General features: G+C 42.3%; 1 protein-coding gene across 1 annotated transcript in view; it reads left to right on the forward strand.

Annotated features, from left to right (window-relative positions):
• Positions 1 to 7,803: 7,803 nt before the first annotated feature.
• LOC311140903 (transmembrane protein 132D) overlaps positions 7,804 to 26,211 on the forward strand; it is a gene marked incomplete at both ends in the record, with an annotated part of 38,317 nt that continues 19,909 nt past the window's right edge. The window contains 2 exons of the mRNA XM_084176176.1: positions 7,804 to 7,876; positions 14,046 to 14,931. Coding sequence (XP_084032302.1) covers positions 7,804 to 7,876; positions 14,046 to 14,931 — 959 coding nt within the window. The remainder of the gene's footprint in view (positions 7,877 to 14,045; positions 14,932 to 26,211) is intronic.

Genomic DNA, 26,211 nt, shown 5'->3' on the forward strand with positions numbered 1-26,211 from the left:
TGATCTTAGGGTCCCACTCATTCTGAGGGCGGGGGGATCAGTGTAGCGTCAGCTGTGCAAGCGCACTAGGCTTGTGGCAGAACAAATCTGTGTCCTGACTTCTCAGTAGATCAGTAATGAGAGAACACTTACAGTATCTTTGTCTGACCCCTGGCTGGAAGCATCTGAGTCTTGGTATTGTAGTCCACAAAAGACATCATTCACTGGTGTTATGTTGTCAATGTGCTGACGAGGACGAGGACATGACCCCACTTGGCATTCACATGTAAACAACCTCTATATGAAGTCAGGAAAATTACACACTGCTACAATCAGGAACAGTTTGAAGAACCCTTTCCATGTAGAACCCTTTCCGCAGAGGGTGGAAAATGTACAGTAAAGGCATAACTTTCTCATGTTGGTTTTAAAGACAATGTTCCATTACATAAAAGAATAACCCCCTGGGCACAAAGGGATTGGATCAACATTGTTTCCACGTAATTAAAAAAAAAAATAATAATAATAATTCAACGTTGAATCAACATTTGGATTTGAAAGAAGTCATCAACGTAAAGGAATTTGTGGATTTGTTGTCTTTGATTCACCCAACCTTTAACCTAAATCCAATGACATCGTTGGTTTCACTTTGTTGGTTTCACTTCTTGTTGGTTTCCACTTTGAATTCATGTTACAACTCAATCAATTGTGAATCAAAACTAGACTTTGAACTGACGTCTGTGCCCAGTGGGCTCAACAGGAAATGTCAGGAAATCAACAGCGAATCTATCTCCATGTTCAGCTTTCTGTCATTTTACTGGAGGGGTTGTACCACTTAAAAGCCTAAATTGTCTATCAAGAAAGCACAACACACATCCATACAATTTAAATATGTTTATAGATCGATGCCTCTTGCACAACCCACATACATATTTCAGTATTTTGGCTTTTGGGCCATATTTCCCCAAAAGCCAAAATACTGAAATATGTATGTGGGTTGTGCAAGAGGCATCGATCTATAAACATATTTAAATTGTAGTTAGCATTTTGCTTTAGTATGCACTGTTTCCAACAACCACATCTTCTGATGCATTATATATGCATTGAGCCCATCTTCTTGGACAGACTCAATAAGGGATGTGTGTGAGAGAGAAAAAGGCTTTCTCTGGCAGACTATCAGCTGTGTGTAGCCTTGTCCTCTCTGCCTTGGTGTGGATGATTTCTCTGTAGTCCAGGATTACCCCAGGGATTAGCAGCCCTGCCGGGCGGCACACTGGCAGCTCCCATCGATGGGAGAGATGACAGTTCCCATCATCATGTAGTCCCAACTCCAATCCCCGGTACACTGCGGCTTAAAATGAATCAACATCAGATTACATGGGCAGGACGGCAGGGGGAGAAGGAGTCACCCGTCACAAACACAGTGTAGATTAAGAAGTTGAACAAGCTCTCTCCTCAGATCTCAGGGTGTGTACAACTAGACTAGAGGATGCGGACTGTCTTCTTATGGTCCAGTTTGGGTTAGTTCACAATCACATAGCTATAAGAAACCCCTACTGCAAGAGTAAAGGCTGCGTAAAAGAAAAAAAACATGCTAGAGTAAATATATAAGACTCATGATCATCTTCATATTCTGTATCGATGGATCCACTCAGTATTTTTGATATATATGAGTTTGCCCAAAACAATACAGCCAAGGTAGGCACCCCTCTCTGTAGTCAGTGACAGGGATTGTTAATGTGTCTAGTCTCTGACATTGACATGAAAATGAGAGTTTCAACACTTGAACAAGATGCGTGGCAAGGCACTACCCAACATCAGCTACCTCCATCTGTCAAATAGAATAATGATATACTGTACATTGAAAACACATTGTTTCCCATGGCATCCACATCTATCAGCAGTTTATGGACCCTATTCTATTCCCACTCTGGCAGAGCTCTGCTGCTATAGCTTTGACATCCATCAATGACAATAGAACTCAACTAAGTTGCATTTCCTGAGGCACTGCTGTTTTCTCAAAGTTTTTTCTAAAGTGTTGCTTTTGTCTTATGCAAGGGTGTGAGGTTGACCATGTGGTTGGATTTTAACAGGGAGCAGGCTTACGAAGTAGATGTGTTTTTTCTTGCCCAGAGTGAGGCTTTTATTTGAAAAGTGACGATAATAAGACAGCAAAACTGTTCAGGTATTTTCAAAGCAATATACAGGACAAAACACATAAGGGCAAACTGAACTGAATCAAATAAATTGAGCTCTATCAAAAGACAACCCAGGCTACAATAATGCCTGAACACCCGGCAGCATGCCAACCTTACCCTGACTCTCTCACAAACAAAGAAATGACAGGGTTTAAATAGGAATACCCACAATGCATTGGCTAATGAGAAACAGCCATATCATACAATGATCAATTACCATTCACAATGCACAAAATTAAATCTATAATTATTCAGCTCATAAACATAAATACATTTATACCGGCACACATCTCAATTAAGGTGTGAACCCATGTTTAGGCATAATTACAACTCGGGATATAAACATGTACGTCCCCACGGGAATAAGCTACTTCTGCTATACCCGTACACTGAATATACCATGCACTCAAAAACCTCTTCAATTAAGGAGGAAAACCAAGATAAGCATATACACTGAGAATACAAAACATTAAGAACACCTACTCTTTCTATGACATAGACTGACTACGTGAATCCATGTGAAAGCTATGATCCCTTATCTATGTCACTTGTTAAGTCCACTTCAATCATTGTAGATGAAGGAGAGGAAGGACGGGTTAAAAAATGATTTTCAAGCCTTGAGACCAGTGCCGATTTTAGCAAACTCAACATTCCCCCCCCCCCCCCCCCCCCCCCCCCACCCCCCCATCAATCTAACATAATTGCAAAAGGGTTTTCTAATGATCAATTAGCCTTTAAAATGATAAACTTGGATTAGCAAACACAACGTGCCATTGGAACACAGGACTGATGGTTACTGATAATGGGCCTCTGTACGCCTATGTTGATATTCCATAAAAAACTGCAGTTTCCAGCTACAATAGCCATTTACAACATTAACAATGTCTACACTGTATTTCTGACCAATTTGATGTTATTTTAATGGACAAAAAAATTGCTTTTCTTTCGAAAACAAGGACATTTCTAAGTGACCCCAAACTTTTGAACGGTAGCGTATATATATATATATATATATATATATATATATATATATATATATATGAATATATATATATAATTTTTGTGTTAAACAGGTGTTGAATGACGGGTCACCACTGTTTGAGACAATTGAGACATGGATTGTGTATGTGTGCCATCAGAGGGTGAATGGGCAAGACAAAAAATGTACAGTGGGGAAAAAAAGTATTTAGTCAGCCACCAATTGTGCAAGTTCTCCCACTTAAAAAGATGAGAGAGGCCTGTAATTTTCATCATAGGTACACGTCAACTATGACAGACAAATTGAGAGGATTTTTGAGAGGATTTTGTAGGATTTTTTATGAATTTATTTGCAAATTATGGTTGAAAATAAGTATTTGGTCACCTACAAACAAGAAAGATTTCTGGCTCTCACAGACCTGTAACTTCTTCTTTAAGAGGCTCCTCTGTCCTCCACTCGTTACCTGTATTAATGGCACCTGTTTGAACTTGTTATCAGTATAAAAGACACCTGTCCACAACCTCAAACAGTCACACTCCAAACTCCACTATGGCCAAGACCAAAGAGCTGTCAAAGGACACCAGAAACAAAATTGTAGACCTGCACCAGGCTGGGAAGACTGAATCTGCAATAGGTAAGCAGCTTGGTTTGAAGAAATCAACTGTGGGAGCAATTATTAGGAAATTGAAGACATACAAGACCACTGATAATCTCCCTCGATCTGGGGCTCCACGCAAGATCTCACCCCATGGGGTCAAATTGATCACAAGAACGGTGAGCAAAAATCCCAGAACCACACGGGGGGACCTAGTGAATGACCTGCAGAGAGCTGGGACCAAAGTAACAAAGCCTACCATCAGTAACACACTACGCCGCCAGGGACTCAAATCCTGCAGTGCCAGACGTGTCCCGCTGCTTAAGCCAGTACATGTCCAGGCCCGTCTGAAGTTTGCTAGAGTGCATTTGGATGATCCAGAAGAGGATTGGGAGAATGTCATATGGTCAGATGAAACCAAAATAGAACCTTTTGGTAAAACCTCAACTCGTCGTGTTTGGAGGACAAAGAATGCTGAGTTGCATCCAAAGAACACCATACCTACTGTGAAGCATGGGGATGGAAACATCATGCTTTGGGGCTGTTTTTCTGCAAAGGGACCAGGACGACTGATCCGTGTAAAGGAAAGAATGAATGGGGCCATGTATCGTGAGATTTTGAGTGAAAACCTCCTTCCATCAGCAAGGGCATTGAAGATGAAACGTGGCTGGGTCTTTCAGCATGACAATGATCCCAAACACACCGCCCGGGCAACGAAGGAGTGGCTTCGTAAGAAGCATTTCAAGGTCCTGGAGTGGCCTAGCCAGTCTCCAGATCTCAACCCCATAAAAAATCTTTGGAGGGAGTTGAAAGTCCATGTTGCCCAGCGACAGCCCCAAAACATCACTGCTCTAGAGGAGATCTGCATGGAGGAATGGGCCAAAATACCAGCAACAGTGTGTGAAAACCTTGTGAAGACTTACAGAAAATGTTTGACCTGTGTCATTGCCAACAAAGGGTATATAACAAAGTATTGAGAAACTTTTGTTATTGACCAAATACTTATTTTCCACCATAATTTGCAAATAAATTCATAAAAAATCCTACAATGTGATTTTCTGGATTTTTTTTTCTCATTTTGTCTGTCATAGTTGACGTGTACCTATGATGAAAATTACAGGCCTCTCTCATCTTTTTAAGTGGGAGAACTTGCACAATTGGTGGCTGACTAAATAATTTTTTCCCCCACTGTAAGTGCCTTTGAATGGGGTATGGTAGTAGGTGCCAGGCGCACCGATTTGTGTCAAGAACTGCAACGCTGCTGGGTTTTTCATGCTCAACAGTTTCCCGTGTGTATCAAGAATGGTCCACCACCCAAAGCACATCCGGCCAACTTGACACAACTGTGGGAAGCATTGGAGTCAACATAGACCAGAATCCCTGTGGAATGTTTTCGACACCTTGTAGAGTCCACGCCCCGACAAAATGAGGCTGTTCTGAGGGCAAAATGGGGTTCTCAATGTTGGGAAGGTGTTCTTAAAGTTTTGTACACTCAGTGCATGTTTCTTTAGCATAACCTTCACGATTTAATAGATAAACATGATCACATTTTCTGATCATCAAATGAACCAAAATAAGGAGTTATTTTAAAGGGAGACACACAACAATAGGTTCCAGTGCCAAACCAATTGCCAACGCTCCAAACTCAAACTCCTTATACATGTTTATTTTCTCTTTTACATTTGATTCTATCAACATATTGGGACCACACATCCATACAACTAATACATGTTCTTCTCATCCTAAACCATAAACCGTTTGTCATGTATTAGTTAGTCCTGTGTAGCTCAGTTGGTAGAGCATGGCGCTTGCAACGCCAGGGTTGTGAGTTTGATTCCCAGCGGGGGGCTAGTATGAAAATAAGATGTATGCACTCACTAACTGTAAGTTGCTCTGGATAAGAGCAACTGCTAAATGACTAAAATGTTAATGTATGGTCATTTATAATAGGTAAGATTAAGTGACAAGGGTCATCTCATTTCCGATGCGGATTTTTTTCATAGAAAACGTGTGGTGTGTGCGTGTGTCAGTGTGTATGTATTTGTTAGTGGTTGTGTGTTTTCAGAAGCTGAGAGTTTCTGAGAGTTGTGCGTAGTTAGCTTGTTCTCCATGGTGCAGCTTGGAGCAGGTAAAGAGGAGAGGATCTAAATGACCCTACGGCGCCACAGCACTACAGTAGCAGAGCCCAAGTCCCATCATACCACCCCCACACAGCTAATCACAGAGCTGCAGTGAGGGGAGAAGTGTAGCTCAGTGTAGCTTGTGGCATCTTCCCCCTGACCCTATCCTGTGAAGTCTGGTACACAATTCATTAAGTATGAAGTGTATGTGTTTGTGTGTTCCCTGGCATCTGCTTTGGATGCTTGACTTGAACAAGCCCCTCACTGCTCACAGGGTGCTCCAATACGCGACAGCAGTTACAGCAGTGTTGCAAACATCAGTACCTCTCACTGCACGAGCTTGCCAGTTTAGTGATGATAAAACAGTACAGGAGAGGTACCGAGTGCTTTTTAAGTTTTGTTCACTTTGTTGCATACCCTAACACAATACCTGCACACCCCGAGCACACTGTTTGTTGGGTTAACCCTCAGTCTAAAACTGTTGCCAATGCTTTAGGAGAATATCAACATTACTATGATTGACACAAATATTTAACTTCCATGCAGTATGGCATTGACCAGTCTTAATCTTGACCACTTTGCCCAAATCTAGAGTTCTCTGTATTCTAATGATATGACAACCCTTTTGACAATGAGCTCCAAACACTGATCATTGCTGATGTCACTGACTGCAAGGAATATAGGGATGTAAATATACTCCAAATCCACCAACATACAGTCGACTAGTTTTATAATGCCTCATCTATAGCCATCAGGGGGCACTAGAATTCCACCTCTATAGCATTAACAATAATATGCCATTTAGCGGACGCTTTTATCCAAAGCGACTTAGTCATGCGTGCATAACAATTTTTTTTGTGCATGGGTGGTCCCGGGGATCGAACCCATTACCTTGGCGTTACAAGCGCCGTGCTCTACCAGCGGAGCTACAGAGGACCAAAGTAGCCTTTCACAACATGGTTTAGCCTCATTTACCTAATGCATTTACAGATGAGCCAATCAGAGATGGAGAGCAACATGTCCACCATGCCCATCACATTCTTATTGCCCCACTTACAAAAGTTGATGACAGTTATGGCAATATGTCATGTTATATCCCACCCATATTCAAAACTGGAGAAGAAGAAAAATATCTCCCCTTATAATAATTGAACAAATAATTGGAGAAAAGTTCAATTCTTAAAGAGCACCCTCTACTCTAAAACCTACAATGCCCCAGGTATATTTTCAAAGCCCCAAATAAGTAATTTATGTTATTGTCTAACTATAATAGACTAATCACTGTAATTAGCAGCATGTACAGTAGCCAGGCTATTTGTGTACACCATCCTCAGTCCATCTATCTCCTTCTCATGCTAGATGTGAAATCCCAAATTATCATGGTCTCGTGCTTAATTTACTGATGCTGTTAAATCCTGTCGCCACCGCACAGAACGTGCTCTGACCGCATGACAGACGATGACTTTAGTGCCCCAAGGACTGTGCACAAGGCAGTCGATGATCTGTGAATCTCACTGTACATTGCAGCGACGTCCCGACGATGGTCAAAGTTGGGTAGATGTTTGAGTCTGGGAGCTAATGCAAGGACTTCAAAATGAATCAGATGGAGTTGCTCGTATTCAGTACGGCGGCATAAGGGCTGAAGTTAATCAGGAAAACAAAGAAGAAACTAGGTTGATCGCAATCTGATCAAGGACTTGGACCGGACGTTTCCAAGCTCCTTACGCAGACCTTTTCTGACAGCTCAATGCATAGTTTATGTGACACACGGAGTGCACACGACAAGGCTGTATTATTCTTACAGGTGTGATTTTGTAGGCTAAACTAGGCAAGTTCTCTTCCTGGGTAGAAATGAATGAAGTATACCCCTCTTCACTTTGTTGAAACTTCGAGCCTGGGAATTTACATGGAATAAAGTGACAGTCTGATGCCAAAATGAGTATTTACTCTCATATCTGGAGGATTTTACAGATATTCATAGCGACGATTGTCACAGTTGTCACGCAAGGTATGTACCATCATTTCGTTTTTGTTAAAATGAGCCTGAGTGACAATCTGCATATTCTATTCTATTCTACATGTATGTTTTTGTTTGGTACATATTTCATTGCAGACTCTTTATGCTGTTGAAATAGTCTAAATTAGTATTTAGGTTTATTTGTATTCCATTAGATAATGTGTAACAAGCTAGTTGATTTGTGTCTCTTTATATGATCAATGAACTGATATGAGATAGACAGTATACCCATGTGGTTCAAAATATATTTAACTTGTTATAGTTTCCTCTGAAATGGTATGCCATACTTTTATGACTACAATATGCATACTGCCATCAGTCAATTGGCTTTGCAACATAGTTACAGACTGCAATTTCACCATGATAACTGATCATTGTGGTCAACAGCCCTTATAGGACTTAAGAAGTCCCATTTGTCCAGTGAATAAGACTATGGCTTGAAATGAGTGAGGCCAGTCCAGTGGAGGTGCCACTCAGTTTTGTGAGAATACAGGTATACAGGTAAGCCAAGGAGGTCCACCTTAGTCTAATTACTCCAAAGAGCATGTTAAGACTAATCAATCTTATTTAGAGTTGATTTTTATTTAGGGTTTATGTTATCGAGGGTGAGTGGTGATGTAACTTGCATTTAGTTTAGCAAACCTTATAAGGATGAATCTATGTGTTTGATGCTGTACTGTGTACCAGTACTTTATGGGACCTTTGGCACAGTCATTAAGTTCCACTAATGAAATGGACACACATTTTAAAATTAATTTTCATTCTCTTAGTTTAGTCTCAGTGTGCAGCAGAGCTGAAAATGAGTTTTAGTGCATATTACCAGAAGTCCAGAACACGTTATTGTGCGCATTCACATCACCTCAATAATTAAATGGACAGGACCCTTTGGACTTTAATTAAAAACCCAGCAAATATTCCAAATCACAAAGGCATTTGCTGAAAAGCTTTTAACTGCCTCAAAGACGGCTATTTCCAGGCAACTTGGCCTTCCTGAATTATAATAAACAGACTGGATAAAGAGATAATAAAAAGGGAGAAATCCTGATAAAAGCAGCTTTAAGAGTCTCATTGGATATAGCAATCCCTACCAATCCCCACACAGGCCTAAGCATCTCCCTCCCTCCTCCTCCTCCTCCTCCCCCTCCTCCTCCTCATCCTCTCCCTTTCTGTACACATATGATCAGTGTTCTATCTCGTTTTTATGTTTATGTAGCAGTTGCAGGGATATAGGGTCTTTTCAATGAGTAAACCACCATTTCTATTAGGAGAGATTTGTCCCTAAAATGATTAGGTCATGCCTGACTTTTCCTCTGGGGAGAGGACACAGCCAATATGGAAGCAAACAATGTCTTGACCTACAAACACAGGCTCTATTCAACACATCAAGTGGAATAAGTGAGACATCTGTGTCATGTCTCTGTCATGCCATTTGAAGTCAGATCACGTACAGGCTGTTCTTCACATATAGAAACATTCCATTATAGCACATTAGAATGCATGGAGTTAAACTGTTACTGTTCTTTCACACACCATGCAGCATAGGCCAGGTATGTTTGGTTTGTGGCAACCTAAATCAGTGGGTTCCATCAAGACAAACTCAAGTTGAATAGCTTGTCAGAGCGTGATAGATAATTCTGTATTAAAAGAGACATTGACCTGTATACTTGTTGGTCTCAATCTAATGCTGCTGAAAATAGCATAGAATGACAGCATGGGTAATCTTATTTCCTGGTAACAAATAGCCTACTGTAATTGCACAGTAGCCTACAGTAAGTAGAGAGCTTATACTCTTAAGTGAGCAGTGCGGTGCTGTCCAGACATTGGTCAGCTGACAGCTTTACCACTCCTGGGAACAATGCCAAGCCTACATACACTTATAACCATGCCATTAATTATCTTTTGCCTCAGTCTCCTAGCAGCCTTAATTGTTTGACTGTGTCCAGTGATCCTAATGGTACTGTAGCCCTGTTGTTACCCCCAGCTTTAGAACATAGGGCCCTATGTAGTCCTGTCCTGCTCCCGGTTCCTTGTGTTCTAATGCTTTGATTATTTGCTGTATCTAACAGGCCCACAAGTAGTGACTTATTCTGAGAAAAGGGACCTGAAGATTATGTTTAAAGGTCGCCTCAGTCTTGTTTAATCAGATCTGAAAATCTCTCTCTCTCTCTCTCTCTCTCTCTCTCTCTCTCTCTCTCTCTCTCTCTCTCTCTCTCTCTCTCTCTCTCTCTCTCTCTCTCTCTCTCTCTCTCCTTGTTTCATATCTAATATACTATATTTAAATTGCTTAATGCAATTGCAGTTGCATATTCAAAAAAAATATAGACTATCCCACTGTACAAATGTAACCTATACACATATATTTTAATTTGGAATCAACTGGAGAATTTCCCCCCAAGTCAATTTGTAAAATAGATTTGATTAACAGCATATTATGTTGTGCTCTGCATATGGTTTCGGTTGTGCATTGGATGTCTCATAGCAGGGTGGGGTAACTTTGAGCAATTTTATCTCCTAAATGTTTTGGCATTCAGGTCCAAAAAGTCACTTTCTGACCACTTCTACCATGGGAAAACATGTATTGAAAGTTTCGTTCAAATCAAAAGGGGTGCAGTCAAAAAGTGATTGAAATGATTTAGAACGACCCAAGAGGGAAAACAACAATGTCAATGGAGACAAGTGAATTTCTGCAGACCAGAACAGATATTGTTCTTCTGGACAGGAAAATAGAAAAGTCAAAGATGTCGGTCTCCAAGTTGGGTGATTGGAGCAGCTATGTGCTGAAACAGCTGGTGGAGGGATTTGGCCTCTTCTTTATCAGCTGGATGCAAAGTGTTTATCATGGAGAGAGAGGACATACAGTACATATAGGCACAGCATATACTATAGCTTCCCTACACAATGGAGAATCAATGATTATTGTCACAGCAAATGCTACTATTAACATACAGTATATACTCACTAGTGCATCATTTGCATTGAGCACCATTTTACTACCCCCCTTAGATTTCAGAGCTAACTCAAGTGTTCTTAAATACCTTGAGGAGCACAGATGAACTGAACTTGAGAGAGATATAATAGCATGTGATGTTATGTGTTGCCACAGTTGCAGCACATCTCCCTCCTGCAGAGATGCCGAAGCAGAAAACACCCAGTGAGTGTTTATTCACAGCGGTGGGAGATGCTGTCAGCTCTGGTATTAAACAGCACATCTATCAGTGGCCACTGGTGGAGCTAAGGGGGAGACAGCCCCTTCCCCAGCCCAGGAAGATGATCGAGATGTCTGTGTGGGAAAAATAAGAAGATCCATTTGTGTTTCTCTTTGGGGGGGTCACTCCGTAGACATGGCTCCGTTGTGACACACAAACTGTTTCCCTGACTGTGTAAAGCTCTTCAACCAGTCTCTGTCCCAGGTGTCTGCGTGGCGATAAAAGCAGGTGAAGGAGGGATGATGTAGAGACCTGTCACACGCCACAGACCCTGAGGGACAAGACCTAGTTAGATTTACAAAAAGCTCCAAGCCCTCCTCCTCCTCCTTCTCCTCAGGAAAAACAACCATCAACAATCCAGTGACAGATGTGTCATTCTCTCTGGCATCTTTTGTCATAATTTGACAAATAGAACTGAAACGTGTGTCACTACACATGCAGATAACATTATAGGAAAGGAAGATCATAGCCATTTTGGGGGGAAATCTCAGTAAACTCTGTGAGAAGGACACGTTTATCACAGTTATAAGATCAACAGTAGTTGTCAAGAGGGACATTATTGATTATAGCTACAAATAGTTGACTCATCACTGGCGCATAACATTTACATTTACATTTACGTCATTTAGCAGACGCTCTTATCCAGAGCGACTTACAAATTGGTGCATTCACCCTAAAGCCAGTGGGATAACCACTTTCCCAAAAAAAAAATTCTTCTTTTTTTTAGGGGGGGGGGGGGTAGAAGGATAACTTTATCCTATCCCAGGTATTCCTTAAAGAGGTGGGGTTTCAAATGTCTCCGGAAGGTGGTGAGTGACTCCGCTGTCCTGGCGTCGTGAGGGAGCTTGTTCCACCATTGGGGTGCCAGAGCAGCGAACAGTTTTGACTGGGCTGAGCGGGAACTATGCTTCCGCAGAGGAAGGGGAGCCAGCAGGCCAGAGGTGGATGAACGCAGTGCCCTCGTTTAGGTGTAGGGACTGATCAGAGCCTGAAGGTACGGAGGTGCCGTTCCCCTCACAGCTCCATAGGCAAACACCATGGTCTTGTAACAGATGCGAGCTTCAACTGGAAGCCAGTGGAGTGTGCGGAGGAGCGGGGTGACGTGAGAGAACTTGGGAAGGTTGAACACCAGACGGGCTGCGGCATTCTGGATGAGTTGTAGGGGTTTAATGGCACAGGCAGGGAGCCCAGCCAACAGCGAGTTGCAGTAATCCAGACGGGAGATGACAAGTGCCTGCATAAGATACATGCATTGTGTATTCTTAGTTCATCATAGTTCATGATGAATAAAATCACATTACATTACAGGGCTCAGAGGCTAGTCTTTGGATGAGGTTGTCCTCTGGGCAGAACAGAATGTGGCCATTTTTCATGAACAAGCAACTGATTTTATTTTGTGTCATTATACTGCAAAATCAAGCTAATAGTCTACACTTAAGAGGAGAATAGACTCTGTTTCATTCTTTTTTAACAGACAGTTTATTAGCAAAGCCAGAGTGCTGTTGAGTGCCATTGAGTATGAGATAATCTCAGGTAATGAGCACATACCAGGCTGCTTCTCTCTATCTCTCTCTCTCTCTCTCTCTCTCTCTCTCTCTCTCTCTCTCTCTCTCTCTCTCTCTCTCTCTCTCTCTCTCTCTCTCTCTCTCTCTCTCTCTCGCTCTCTCTCTCTCACCCACCAAGTAGGCCAATTAGCCTCCTATTGACAGTGCAGCCTCAGGTCAGCAGCCATAATCTGTGTAATCTATCAAAATGGGGGCAAATGAGAGTGGATGCGGGCCTGCGGACCTGTGCCTCAGTTCACTTTCAGAGAGACAGTTGTGTCGTACCCCCTGCTTTTATGCCGGATCAGAGGGCTCTAATGCTGTTGTCTCCCTCGACACCCTCACGCTACTCCAAACACACACAAAATGAACATGCTGCCCTGTGTAGGACCAGATCAGCTTCCACCTAGGCAGGTCAAGTTGTTTTCAGGCATACAAGTCAATATAGAAGGAATTATGTCATTTACAGGAAGTAATCCCATTTAATGAATCTGTCATACAGAAAAATCTGCCAATAAATATTTTTTTCTGTTTTCATGCATGTCATCGGATCAATGCAGATGTTATTGCTTGCTACTTTGCCTTTTGGTTTTACATAAATGTTTTGATCTGAAAGGAGAGGGTTACGATGTAAATCAAGTCACTTGTGAAAACTGTAATTCCAGTTGATTGTGAAAAGCATGTCATTCAAGTATGGCCTCCCTGTGAGCTCCTTCACCAAACTGTACTCACTGACCAATAACCAAGTGTTTATGACAGGTAGTCCGTCCCCCACTTTGGTCATTTTCACTAGAAATCACTCTCATTTGGGAATGGGATTGACTTGATCAGGATGATGGATGATATCAAGGCAATGGAGTCTGTTCTGCTGCTGTCCCACCAGTGCTCCGGTGCCACTGCATCACGCACAGTAATACACTTAGCTGCTCCTGCTATGATTTCTAATATAAAAGCCCTCTTGTATACTATGGGAATTTAAAGATTAAGTAAATTGTCATTTGAATGATGATGTCCCATCCAGTTGATCAGCTTGCCTCAAGTCTAGTTCCTGGAAATCTCTGGATGATTTCTTTTTTGCAATTCTTGTTCAACCAATATTTTATTGGGATATCTTTGTACTCAGATACTTATTATGATTTTATACTTAATGATTTAGGCCAGCTATTATTCCTGACCCTTGATATAACCATGAAACAATGGACCCTGTTATAAAACTCCTGACCCTGATTGTGGTAAGTAGCCCAGAGTTTAGAGAAACTGACCAGTAGCCGGAAGGTTGTTAATGCCGGGCCGTAGGCTATTAGGACAGGTTAAGGGTGACTCACTAGAACATTAATTTCCTCTACATGTCGTCAAAACAACACTGTCTGTTAACCTAAGGGTAATGTTTTGTCTCTTACTTTCCCACAGAGTTGGACAGTCGGGAGATGTCAGACAACACTAAGAGCTCTCTGCCATTCCCTGTGTTTCTTCCAGTCAACTACCAGGTGCAAGACGCAGATTACTTCTTCCTGAAGGAGGCCGGTCAGGACATCATGAGGAACTCCAGCATGCAGACACAGACACAGCCATTTGTCATCCTGAGAGCCAGCCGGCCGCCTGCTGTCAACGCCAGCTATGGGCCCCTGTCCACAGAGCAGCCTGTCCCTCTAGACCTGGTCCAGTCTGTGCAGCTGTTCCGGGCCCCGGGGGTGTTCACCTACAACTGGAAGGTCCAGTCCTTTGTGCTGACTCCCCGGGTCTACTCCTCCATGCCCAAGGTGCGGGTGTTGTTCTATGTGGCTGGGAGGGACTGGGACAGAGGAGCAGAGGGGCTAAAGGATGAGTTGCCCTGTGTGACGGTGTTTGCCTTCTGGCAGACCCAGGAGGTGAGGGGCTCCTGTGCCCTTGGAGGTCAGAGGGGCACCTGCATGGCTGAGCTGGATCCTGTAGCCAGCTGGTTCAGTCCCGCAGCAGAGAGCTCTAGCCGGGAGAGGCTGGACCCAACAGAGGGCAACACAGTAGAGCTGTACTACCAGGCCCGACCTAGTGCATATGGGAAGTGCAGGGAGGGGGATGGGGGTCGCTGGGGCAGCTCAGAGCAGCAGCAGGCTGAGTACGTCCCTGTGACTCCCATGCAGAGGATCGGCAGTGTGCGCCTCCTTCAGGTGCCCAAGGGAGCTTCATCTCTGTCTCAACTCAAGCTGGGAAAGGCTGTTGTCATCCAGACTTCCTCCAAACCCCTGAAGAAGACAGATATCGCCACTTTCTACATCCTCATGGCCAGCTCCTCCTCCCTAGAGAACTTCACTCTGCGGTGAGTTTCAGATGTCATGTTTGACGTTTTCACTCATACTTAACTTTGACTTTTTCATTATGTCAAGTCACTTATTATAAAACAATTAGTTATCTTGAATATTCATAATTCCAAATGCAAATGCAGTTGTTTTCACATTAAATAAAGGAAAAACTATAGTGGAGTGCTTATCAGACCAATAACTGTCCTGCAGCACACTTTGGTTATAATTGGTTAATAACAGTTAACTCTATTTGCTGAAGTACTGCCAATGTATTGCACAGTAGCCTTACTTATCTACTAGATTTAGCGACACGTGCCCAAACCCTATCCGTTAGAAATAAGGGAATATTGGGGAAAATGAGATTTTAAGTGGATTAAAGCATTTCTCTGAAAATATGATAGATTTTAGCATTCTTACAGGGAATTGAGGTCTGTGCTAGTGGAGAGTTATGATATTCAGAGCTATTTCAACTTCCCATGCAGTCATCAAGCGTCTCTGTGTCACTGTGATGGAGATAAAGCGTGCTCACATGTAGCTTTCTAGTGGCTCATTATCTGACTGATGTAAAAAGGTTTACATACAGTGTGCTGTGCATCTTAGTATAATGACTGCATATATATATAGTGGTGATTACAGGCAAAGCCCAATTTCATAATTTCAAGGCTGTGCTCATTCATTATGTTAAATGTCCTGGTTGTACTCGAGGACAGAGCACCTGCACACTACAGAGCTTCAACATCATAGTGTGACAGCCACGCATGTAGGGTTTATATCCATACTGCTGAGAATATTTGTCTGACTAGTATTTTTCTCCGCTCATACAGGAGTAAAAAAGGCCTAGTGCACTAATTTGTTGGGGAAAAATATTTGATTTAGATTTATCAGGGGGTGCTGCAGCACCATCAGCACCCCTACTTCCCACGGCTATGTTAACACAGCTGCCTGACCCTATTCATTCTTTACACTAGGCATTATAAAGATAACTTATGGTTTCAAGGACTCTCAGGGCCGAGGTCGTCACTATTTGTGATGAATAAGGATGATGTGGCCTCTCTCTAGTTCCCTGGTTTATCATATTAGATTGAGGTGTTTCTGACAGCATTTTCATAGGCTTGCTTATGGTATAGAGTGTGCGCAGTATAAATGATCTCCACACAGCCCTCAATATCTCCACATCATCCTTATTCACAGCCAAACCCCTCCCTAGACCAAACAGAAATGTATTTTCACTGATGAAAACATAGCTATCTTTGTCAAGGGTTGCTTTCAACACAGACAGGTGGAGATTTACGTTGTCTTGATTAGAGATAGTACTTTTTCTACTGCTACAATATTTCCTCCACACTACTTACTGTATGTGGTGAATGGTGGCCATGTCAGGGGATCCAACATCTATTTTCTCAATATGTCACAATCATTTATTTGTCTTGCATGTATTCTGGAGTTTATTTGATGGTATCAGGAGTAAATGTTTGCTAATGTCCCCACTTTGGAAATTGCCTTTTGTTTTTATGATATACACTACATGGCACTACAAAAGTATACGGACACCTGCTCGTCTCATTCCAAAATCATGGACATTAATATGGAGTTGGTCCCCCCTTTGTTGCTATAACAGCCTCCACTCTTCTGGGAAGGCTTTCCACTAGATGTTGGAACATTGCTGCGGGGACTTGCTTTCATTCAGCCACACGAGCATTGGTGAGGTTGGGCACTGATGTTGGGCGATTAGACCTGGCTCGCAGTCGGCATTCCAATTCACCCCAAAGGTTTTCCATAGGTTGAGGTCAGGGCTCTATGCAGGCCAGTCCAATTCTTCCACACTGATCTCGACAAACCATTTCTGTATGGACCTCGCTTTGTGCACGGGGGCATTGTCATGCTGAAACAGGAAAGGGCCTCCCCCAAACTGTTGCCACAAAGTTGGAAGCACAGAATCGTCTAGAATGTAATTGTATGCTGTAGCATTAATATTTCCCTTCACTGGAACTAAGGGGCCTTGCCTGAACCATGAAAAACATCCCCATACCATTATTCCTCCTCCACCAAACTGTACAGTTGGCACTGTGCATTGGGGCAGGTAGTGTTCTCCTGGCATCCGCCAAACCCAGATTTGTCCGTTGGACTGCCAGATGGTGAAACGTGATTCATCACTCCAGAGAACGCATTTCTACTGCTCCAGTCGGACTCTGTTCACACCCTACAGGTTCCCCAGCCTCCCTCACATTCACAGGGGCCTTATATGTTCTGTAGTTGGGCTTCATTAGGCTGAAAAGGGGATGGCCCAAAAAGCAGGCCTATGCATTATTCAGCTGACCCTTAATTTAGCCAGATGGGAATGGTGCCTGGAGATGTCCAATATTAAGTCAGTCAGTGGTGAGCGTGGCATGGATGCACCTCACTTCCTATTAGAGAATCTCAAATGAAGGCCAAAGTAGAGATGGAAGGTGTAGCTGTAGGAGTTGGTCTCTCCCTCACCTTCAGTAGGTCCCTGTGCACGTACAATGTTGCTATTCCCAGAGCACACTGACAGGAACATGCACTGTTCTGATTTAATGCTTTAGGTGAGATTTCTGAGAGTCAACTGTTGGTAGAGCATGGTGCTTGCAACACCAGGGTTGTGGGTTCCCATGGGGACCAGTACGAAGAAGTATGAACATGTATACAATAATGTAAATCACTCTTTGCCAAAGCTGGGGAACAATAGTATGTTAAGAGGGGGAGAAGAAAACGGAGGAAAAAAAGGAGAAGGAAAAGGAAAAATGTAGCGTTCTTCTTCATATCATTTATTATGATAAGCTGAAAAACAATGAAAATTGTGTTTTTTCCTGTATTTGAGGAAGGGGAAGAGTGGACCTCAAGGTCCCCAGTTCAAATCCTGCCTCAGCCAGAAAAAACATTTCTAAACAACCACTATAGTCTCCAAAAGTTTTTTTTTTCTTCTTCACATTGGTGAATTTGAGATCACCTGAGTTAATGGAACGATTATGGTAGCATAATCATAACATATAGAAGTGTTGTCCTAATGAGGTTGGTTTATTACTGTACTATACACCCATTACCTTGTTTATATACACCCATTACCTTGTTTATGCAATGAGTATCAGTTATCTGTTGCGGTTTCTTGTGGACTGCATATTACCTGATATAATTATAAATACACCACATCCCACTGGGCACAGATGTCAATTAAACGTCTATTCGACATTGGTTCAATGTAATTTAATTGAAATGATGTGGAAACAACGTTGATTCAACCAGTGTGTGCCCAGTGGGATATATGACAATTTACTCTGAGAGACATATATTTTAGTCATTAAAAGTGTAGAATGATTGACCTACAATTAAAAGTCATTCCAAAAAATTATTGAAATATATAAACATGTTTATTAATGACAAATGTGAAACGTTACACGCACAAACACACACATAGCCCCTAGGGGCCCAAGGTAATGAGTAGGTATGGCAACTGACTTATTCTGAGTGAATAACACAACAGGATCCAAACATATGACAACATCCATACAAACAGAGGACAAAACTCCATCTGAACGTTCTAGGTTTCGATTCAATCAGATTAGCGTTGGTCGACACCCGCGTAGCATTTTTTTGGTGGAACTGCGTTAGAGCTGTCAAATCTACTAATCTATATGCGGCTCCTTGTGTTACCTTATCGCCTACACTGCCTTTGGATGCAACGAAATCACCCAATTTTATATCCGACAAATCCTATGCAGCCACGTTAGAAGTTCCTGCAGCCACGTTACAAGTTCAAACACTTGAATGCATGATGTTCTATTGTAGGCTATAGGCAGTGGTGGAAAAACTTGAGTAAAAGTAAAGAGTAAAAGTGAAAGTCACCCAGTAAAATACTACTTGAGTAAAAGTCTAAAAGTATTTGGTTTTAAATATACTTAAGTATCAAAAGTAAATGTAATTGCTAAAATATACTTAAGTATCATAAGTAAAAGTATAAATCATTTCAAATTCCTTATATTAAGCAAACCAGACTGCACCATTTTCTTGTTTTAAAAATGTACTGATAGCCAGGGGCACACTCCAACACTCAGACATCATTTACAAATGAAGCATTTGTGTTTAGTGAGTCCACCAGATCAGAGGCAGTAGGGATGACCAGGGATGATCTCTTGAATACGTGCGTGAATTGGACCATTTTCCTGTCCTGCTAAGCATTCAAAATGTAACGAATACTTTTGGGTGTAAGGGGAAATGTATGGAGTAAAAAGTACATCATTTTATTGAGGAATCTAGTGAAGTAAAAGTAAAAGTTGTCAAAAATATAAATAGTAAAGTACAGGTACCCCCCAAAAAGCAACTTAAGTAGTACTTTAAAGTATTTTTACTTAAGTAGTTTACACCACTGGCTATAGGCCCTACACCCGATTAGACTGATAGGCTTTAAATCCCCCCATTCAAATTAACATGAAATGATGCAGTATTCTACACTTTCTATCGGCGTTCTGAACTTCTAACGCAGTAGGGATAATAACCCACTGGGCACAGATGGCAATTCCACATTGGTGCAATGTAATTTCATTGAATTGACATTCAACCAGTGTGTGCCCAGTGGGAAGGAAGGGAGTGTTTTGTGACACACAAGAGCAACTACGGGTTAACCCTCGATCTGATTGAATCGAGCCTCTAATTCTAGAAAGAAGATAACAAGCGCTGGAGTAAAGCAGAGTCTATATGGAAACTAGTGACACGTTGCCACTTATCAAACCAATCAATTTTTTTGTATGGGTGGAGTTGGCTGGCAGCAGACTGGGCTGTGGGTGAAGCAGGCCAGGTACTGCTGGCAGCAGACTTGGCACTGGAGGAAGCAGGTTGGGTCCATTGCGTAGTCCTCAAAATCAGTCTCTTCCAAGTCAGGGTCCATTTCCTTCATGGCCTTCCCTGTCTGCCTGAGCAGGTAGTCCACACACCAATCAGCTCTCCTGAAAATAAAAAAGACAACAGAATGCAAAACAAGAAAAATAGATGAATATGATTACGCACAATATCTTAATCAAATCAAAACACAGACACGTAGTTTTGTTTCTGCCATGTTTTAATGGATGTAATGATATTAGTTAAGAAATGACAGTGTGTTATGTACTGAGGTTCCTCTTAAAGGCTGTAGAGGAGGAGAGCTGGTGCCCTGAGAGACAGCAGGCAGTGATGGTCTTCACAGAGGCTGTAGCAGAGGTGGTCTAGAACATTTACATTTACGTCATTTAGCAGACACTCTTATCCAGAGCAATTAGGGTTAAGTGCCTTGCTAAAGGGCACATCGACAGATTGTTCACCTAGTCGGCTCGGGGATTAGAACCAGCGACCTTTCGGTTACTGGCACAACACTCTTAACCACTAAGCTACCTGCGAGTTGGTCTTCACAGAGGCCCGTAGCAGGGCTGGAGAGGGGCCGGAAGAAAGGGGAAATTGTAGAAGATTATTATATAACCTAATATGAAAATGATTTGAGGGTAAACAGTTTTAAAAACAAATATATGATATGAAAAGCTGATAGTCCAGGAGAAAGTTGGAGAAGGTTGGCTAGCTAGCTACAGTTCTGTCTCGATCGTGCACTGTCTGGACGTCGTTCCAATAGCGTCGCACGGTCGCTCCCCTCCATCTTTTGAAAGATGGAGGAGTGCAAGATGGAGGTGTGTGATGCTAAAGGCTGTGTCTTTCTTCCAAAGAATGAGAAGCTATACATGATTGACTTTTGAAACATGGACATAGAGATGGTGATTGGACATGGTTGACAGCCTAACGTGAGTAAAATTGAGCCATAAGAGAGTCTGCTAAATGTCAGAAATGTAATGCAAATGTTTTCATGTTTTCAAGTTATTTCGATAAAGTACTAGAATGTGTTTCTCTACTACTTCTAGTTATTTAAATATCTTATGTTTTTCTAATGTCGAACTCATTTGTGTGGCAACTCATTTGAATGAGATTGATTTAAATCAAGTTGACAGCTGCCTCTCTCTTCCTGTTCCACTCCCATGTGTTGGAATCTATGTATATTTAAGCAGTGGGGCTGAAAATAAGCCTTTTCCCTGGGTTCTCTCTCTCTCCCACCCACCCCAGTGCCCATGTATCTTAATCCCTGTTGCTCTAGTTTGAATCCAAATTGCCTCTTGCTCACAGTCTCTCCTCACTCACTCTGCCTCATGGGGTCAATGGTCACATAATAACAACAAGGAGAGTAAAGGAATATTGTCATTTCTCTTCTCCTCTCATCTCCTCTCCTCTCCTCTCTCTCAAGTAATTTCTCCTCTCCCCTAAAACTCGAATTACCTTGCCTCTCATAAACAGAGTAGTACATCTGTGTATATGTGTATATGTCTGTCTGTGTACTCTTCACCACCCTGCCCACACAGCCTGTGTTCTAGCCCTCCTCTTCACCACCATGCAGCCAGTGTCTCTTCTAGTCTGGGGCTCAGCAGCTGTCTGGCTGTTTTATCACTGTTCAAGTGTCCAATTAAGTCAGGCTTAATGCACAGTCATCAACATGATGATCCCAGTGGTGGTGATAGCTAGTGACAAGAGGACCGGAGATCTAGTCAGTGTGATAAAATGGTCAAACCATACCTGATAGTTTCCTTAGATTTCCATGAGATTTTGCAGGTGTCAACTCTCTATTACAGCTCTATAACTGGTCATATTGACAATGTAGTGCCATGCCATCACCTCCCTATGCTGCATGGTCAATTACATGAGGGGGAATCAGATTGCTGTAGGAAATGTGTTTAGTCTGTGAACCATGAGCTGGCTAGTGTACAGATTGAGTTGGCAAAACCCCAGATCACAGCCTCTTTTTTTAGGCAATGATTAAATGATTACATCGTGATGATATCTGATCAAACACCATTTAATACAATTTTCTCTGATAACGTGTGTTTTATTCAAAGACAGCCTCATGGATAAAAACCAATAAGCTTTCCTATCCGGTGGATCCAGTCAGTGGGCTACCGATCATTCATCTGTGTGACAAATAGGACTTTTTCATCCCATTTGCTGTGTTTTTAGTGCTGGCCATCTGGTGTTAACATTGCCCTAAAAGTCTCTCTCACTCCCTAAACTGCCCCATAAGAATGACAAGCACGTCATTGATGACTGGCGGAGCATCAGAGTGGCTGAACGATGGTTATTTGCTTGCATAATTAAAGATTGCATCTGTTTGAGATTGCATTTGTGTTCAGTGTTGGCCCAATGTCTCTGCAGTGATTCATCTGTACAGAGCCAGGGATGTAAAGGCAGAGTGAATCAGGGGGAGGATTGTAACCCCTGGGCAGCAGTAGAACAGGTGGGCCTGCCTGCAGAATGGGTCTTACTGGGAATACTGCACTGGGTCAAATGACCATGGGGAGCATCATGCCCATGCTGACTGATGTATTAGGAAATGTTTTTTATATTCATACAATCATCCATAGAATCATATACATACATTTAATGACTGTGTTATTGGTATTTTAACAACAATATTGGTACTATTGGTCCAAGAGTGGCATTTCAGTATTCACTAACAGCAACTAAAATGCTGAATTATATGGCAAGCTATTCTACATTTAAGACTGTTTGCTTGATTTTCAGGGTCTTAGCCATTATTCACTCTCTATTATGTCTGAAACAAATAAGGCTTAGAGAGAAGAGAAAACAAGCACAAGGGAGGGTTTGCTGACCAGGGGCCGAGGGCTGCCATGAGTGTGTGTGACAGAGGTGAGGGAGGCCATGGCTTCCTGTGGCAGTGTGGTTATAGGGAGGTTGGGTGGTGGGGCACCGGTATGCAAAATACACAGCGTTAGTCCACCACCCAAACCTCACTTGGAGAGAAGTGAGATGGATGGCAGGTGCAGCACCTGAGAGCTGCTTTTCTCACACACTGTCAGTTCCAGTCTCTGGGCCAATCCATCTTCCCTGCCCTGGTGCCTTGGTGCCTCGTCCTCCTCCTGCCTCCACAGTCAGCGCTGGCTAACCACAGCCACTGACTGCTATGGTTCCTGCAAAAAACCCTCCCCCTATCGCCATGGGGTTTCCCAAAAGGAGCCCAGAGGGCCTGGAGCAGAAAAGGCTTCAGATAGATAATCTTGTAAAAATCCGTATTTATTAAGTAAACCCTACACCAGTTTTTTTTTACAATCTCCAGTCCTCATGTACCCCCAACAGCACACATTTTTGTTGTAGCCCTTGACAAGTACACCTGATTCAACTTGTCAACTAATCATCAATCATCAAATTTACTTTAGACAGATGGCAATGTTGTCAATAGCTAGCAAAGTTCATCAAAAATAGCTAGCAATGCTAACGTTAGCTAGCTAAAATTCGGTGGTCTCCCCTCAATCTTAGCTAGCTAGCTAAAGTTATACTGCATCTGGCAATCTGGCAACATCACAATGACGACAAAAGGTTTCCCCACTAATTATTTGCCTCATTTAGGAATGTCATTGTATTTCCAAGCCACTGTAATGCGCTTTAGATTAAATCTTCATCAGCGCCAATTGACACTGCATTGAGTAGAACACTCAGTCGTGTGTCAGTCCTAAAACTAATGTTCAAAACAATATTATGGCGAAATGTGCAACCCATGAATAGCATGAGTGGGTGGATTTAGAATGCCATTACTACATTACCTGTTCTCAGAGGTGTTCTAATTTGTTATTACAAGAAATGTGTCATCAGTACATCTTATTTGTTTGTAATACATGCCATTTCAGTGATGGCAAATAATAGCATTGTTGGTATTACCACTATGACTCCAGCAAAAGTGTCAGAATGATGCTGTGACCTGTTCCTATAGTTACTGCTAAACTAACAGAAGTTCATGTGGAGGCAGGATGTTATGGTTTTTATCTCCAGTTATGGATTTTTAAAATTATTTTTAATGGCTTTTTTATCTTCAAGTACTGTTAGTACAGTATATTAATATACCTTTATCCCAGAGGTTGTAGAGGCCTCAAGATTACCTGTCCTCCTGGCTCCAGGAGTGTTGTTGTGTCAGGAAAGATGTATGGTGACAGGCATATCCCCTTTTACCCAGTCACCCCCACTCACAGTCTCTGTCCCCCTGTTAATCAGAGGCTGCTGCTCTGCTCCTCTTCTCCCCTCAAAGCCTATCAGTCACCTGTGCCTTTGTTCCTGCTTCCCCCTGAGAACCTGCTGGTTCCTGCTATCAATAGAGTGAGGGCCCCTCTCTGACAGTACAAAGAGAGGCAGGTCACCTACACACACACACACACACACACACACACACACACACACACACACACACACACACACACACACACACACACACACACACACACACTGTGTGACAGACAGACCACACCACACCACACCACACACACAGACACACACAGACACACACACCACACACATGCACACTCACACACACACACACACACACACACACACACACACACACACACACACACACACAAACACATTGAGCACTGTGTTGGTGACTCTACCTTCACCTTCACTGTATTGCCCAAATTGACATTTTTGCTGCTTGCAACTCTTTTTAGATTATCCCAAGATATTTCCTGACTTGCATCCAGCCCCTTTGGGGATGTGTAATTATCCTCTAATCGTCAAACCTTCCTTTGCCAGTCTAGTAAGTACTGTTAGCACTTTGTCAGATAGAGATTATAGCAGTAACATGGAAGGATCAGTGAAATTTTGCTGGAATGTATGAGTCCCTGTCTCACAAGTGCCACAAGTATGTCCCCTCACGTTGACAGAGAGAGGGAGAGAGAGAGGGAGAGAATGAGAGTGAGAGAGAGCCGAAGTCATTGGGTCATTTCAGTGCGCCATGTGGCAGCATCACAGGACAATTTCAGCAACCTCCATGCCAAGATTAGTTCTCCTTTGAGCTGTCAACGGTTGCATCAGATTTCATCTAGGAAGAGCTGATGCTCTTACACTACACAAATATGCATAGACACACACACCACACATGCACACTTATACACACACAAATCACTCACAAACACACAAAGGCAAATTACAATAACTCAAATTTGTTTTTAAATGGGATGAGTACATTTGTTTTTGTGCGTGGCAGTAGCGTGAGTACAGCATCTGTCTATGACCTTGGATGTACACCACCCCCCCCCCACCCAGGAGGGGAAGTAGGGAAGATCAGATGGATGCTCATATCGTAGATTATACCCCCCCAGAGACCCATAATGTGCTCAGCATTTGTTTTACTGCCATAATGTGTATCTGAAAGAGTCTGGGATAAACCCCTGAGCAGCATTAGGCTACACATGATGTTACACATGACAATACAGGGTCCCAGCTAACAACAAACGTTCCCACAACTTTCGAGAACGTTCCCTTAAGTGTCTCATTAGGTCATTAGCTAAAATGTTCATATGAATGTTCCCGTGATGTGCAAGGAATGTTTCCCAGTGACCATTCCCTTAATGTCAAATATAATTTATCCAGAACGTGGTAACATTGTTCTCAGAACATAATATATGAATGTTCTAGACACGTTGCAAGAACATTAATGTGTCCAGTTTTCTGTCTGTGGGTTAGGAGAATATTCCATCAACGTCCCACCAAACATACACAGAGCATGGTTGCCATGTTCTTAGAACATAAGATATGAATGTTCTAGACACGTTAAATGAGAACGTTGCAAGAATATTCATGAGTCCAGTTTTCCGTGGGTTAGGACAATATTCCATCAACATCCCACCAAACATACACAGAACATGGTTGCCATGTTTTCATTCTAATAAAAAGCATGAGCTGGTGCACACCCATAAAAATTAGGTGTAGAGGTGCTGACTAACGGTTAGTAAACTGTAGGCTATAGAAATAAAGAGTTGCACACACGATATACAAGCTCCCAGTAATGTATTGGGTAAACCACCAACGTTTCTACATCACTGTGCCTTCTTCAGGGAATATTCCATCAATATCCCACCAAACATACACAGAACATGGTTTCCATGTTTTCAGAACATAAGATATTAATGTTCTAGACACAATTCATGGGAACCTGGGCAAAAACAATGTGTCCAGTTTAAAGTAAATCTCAGCTCTGTTAAAAGTACACTCAAGGAAAACTTGTATTAATCATAGTGATTAAGGAGTATGATTAAAACAGATTAATATTCTACACCAACATTAGACAGCTATACAGAAAACCCTTAAATTGTTGAAATTAGTCAATCAAATCAATAATTAGAGAATAGTCAAATTAACTGATACCTGACACAGACATGGTGGCATAACAGGAAGATCGGGGTACCATGAACCAAGAGGTTGTGAGTTCAAAT

The sequence above is a fragment of the Coregonus lavaretus genome (genome assembly GCF_964263955.1).
Source record: "Coregonus lavaretus genome assembly, chromosome: 14".
NCBI classification, from domain to species: domain Eukaryota; kingdom Metazoa; phylum Chordata; class Actinopteri; order Salmoniformes; family Salmonidae; genus Coregonus; species Coregonus lavaretus.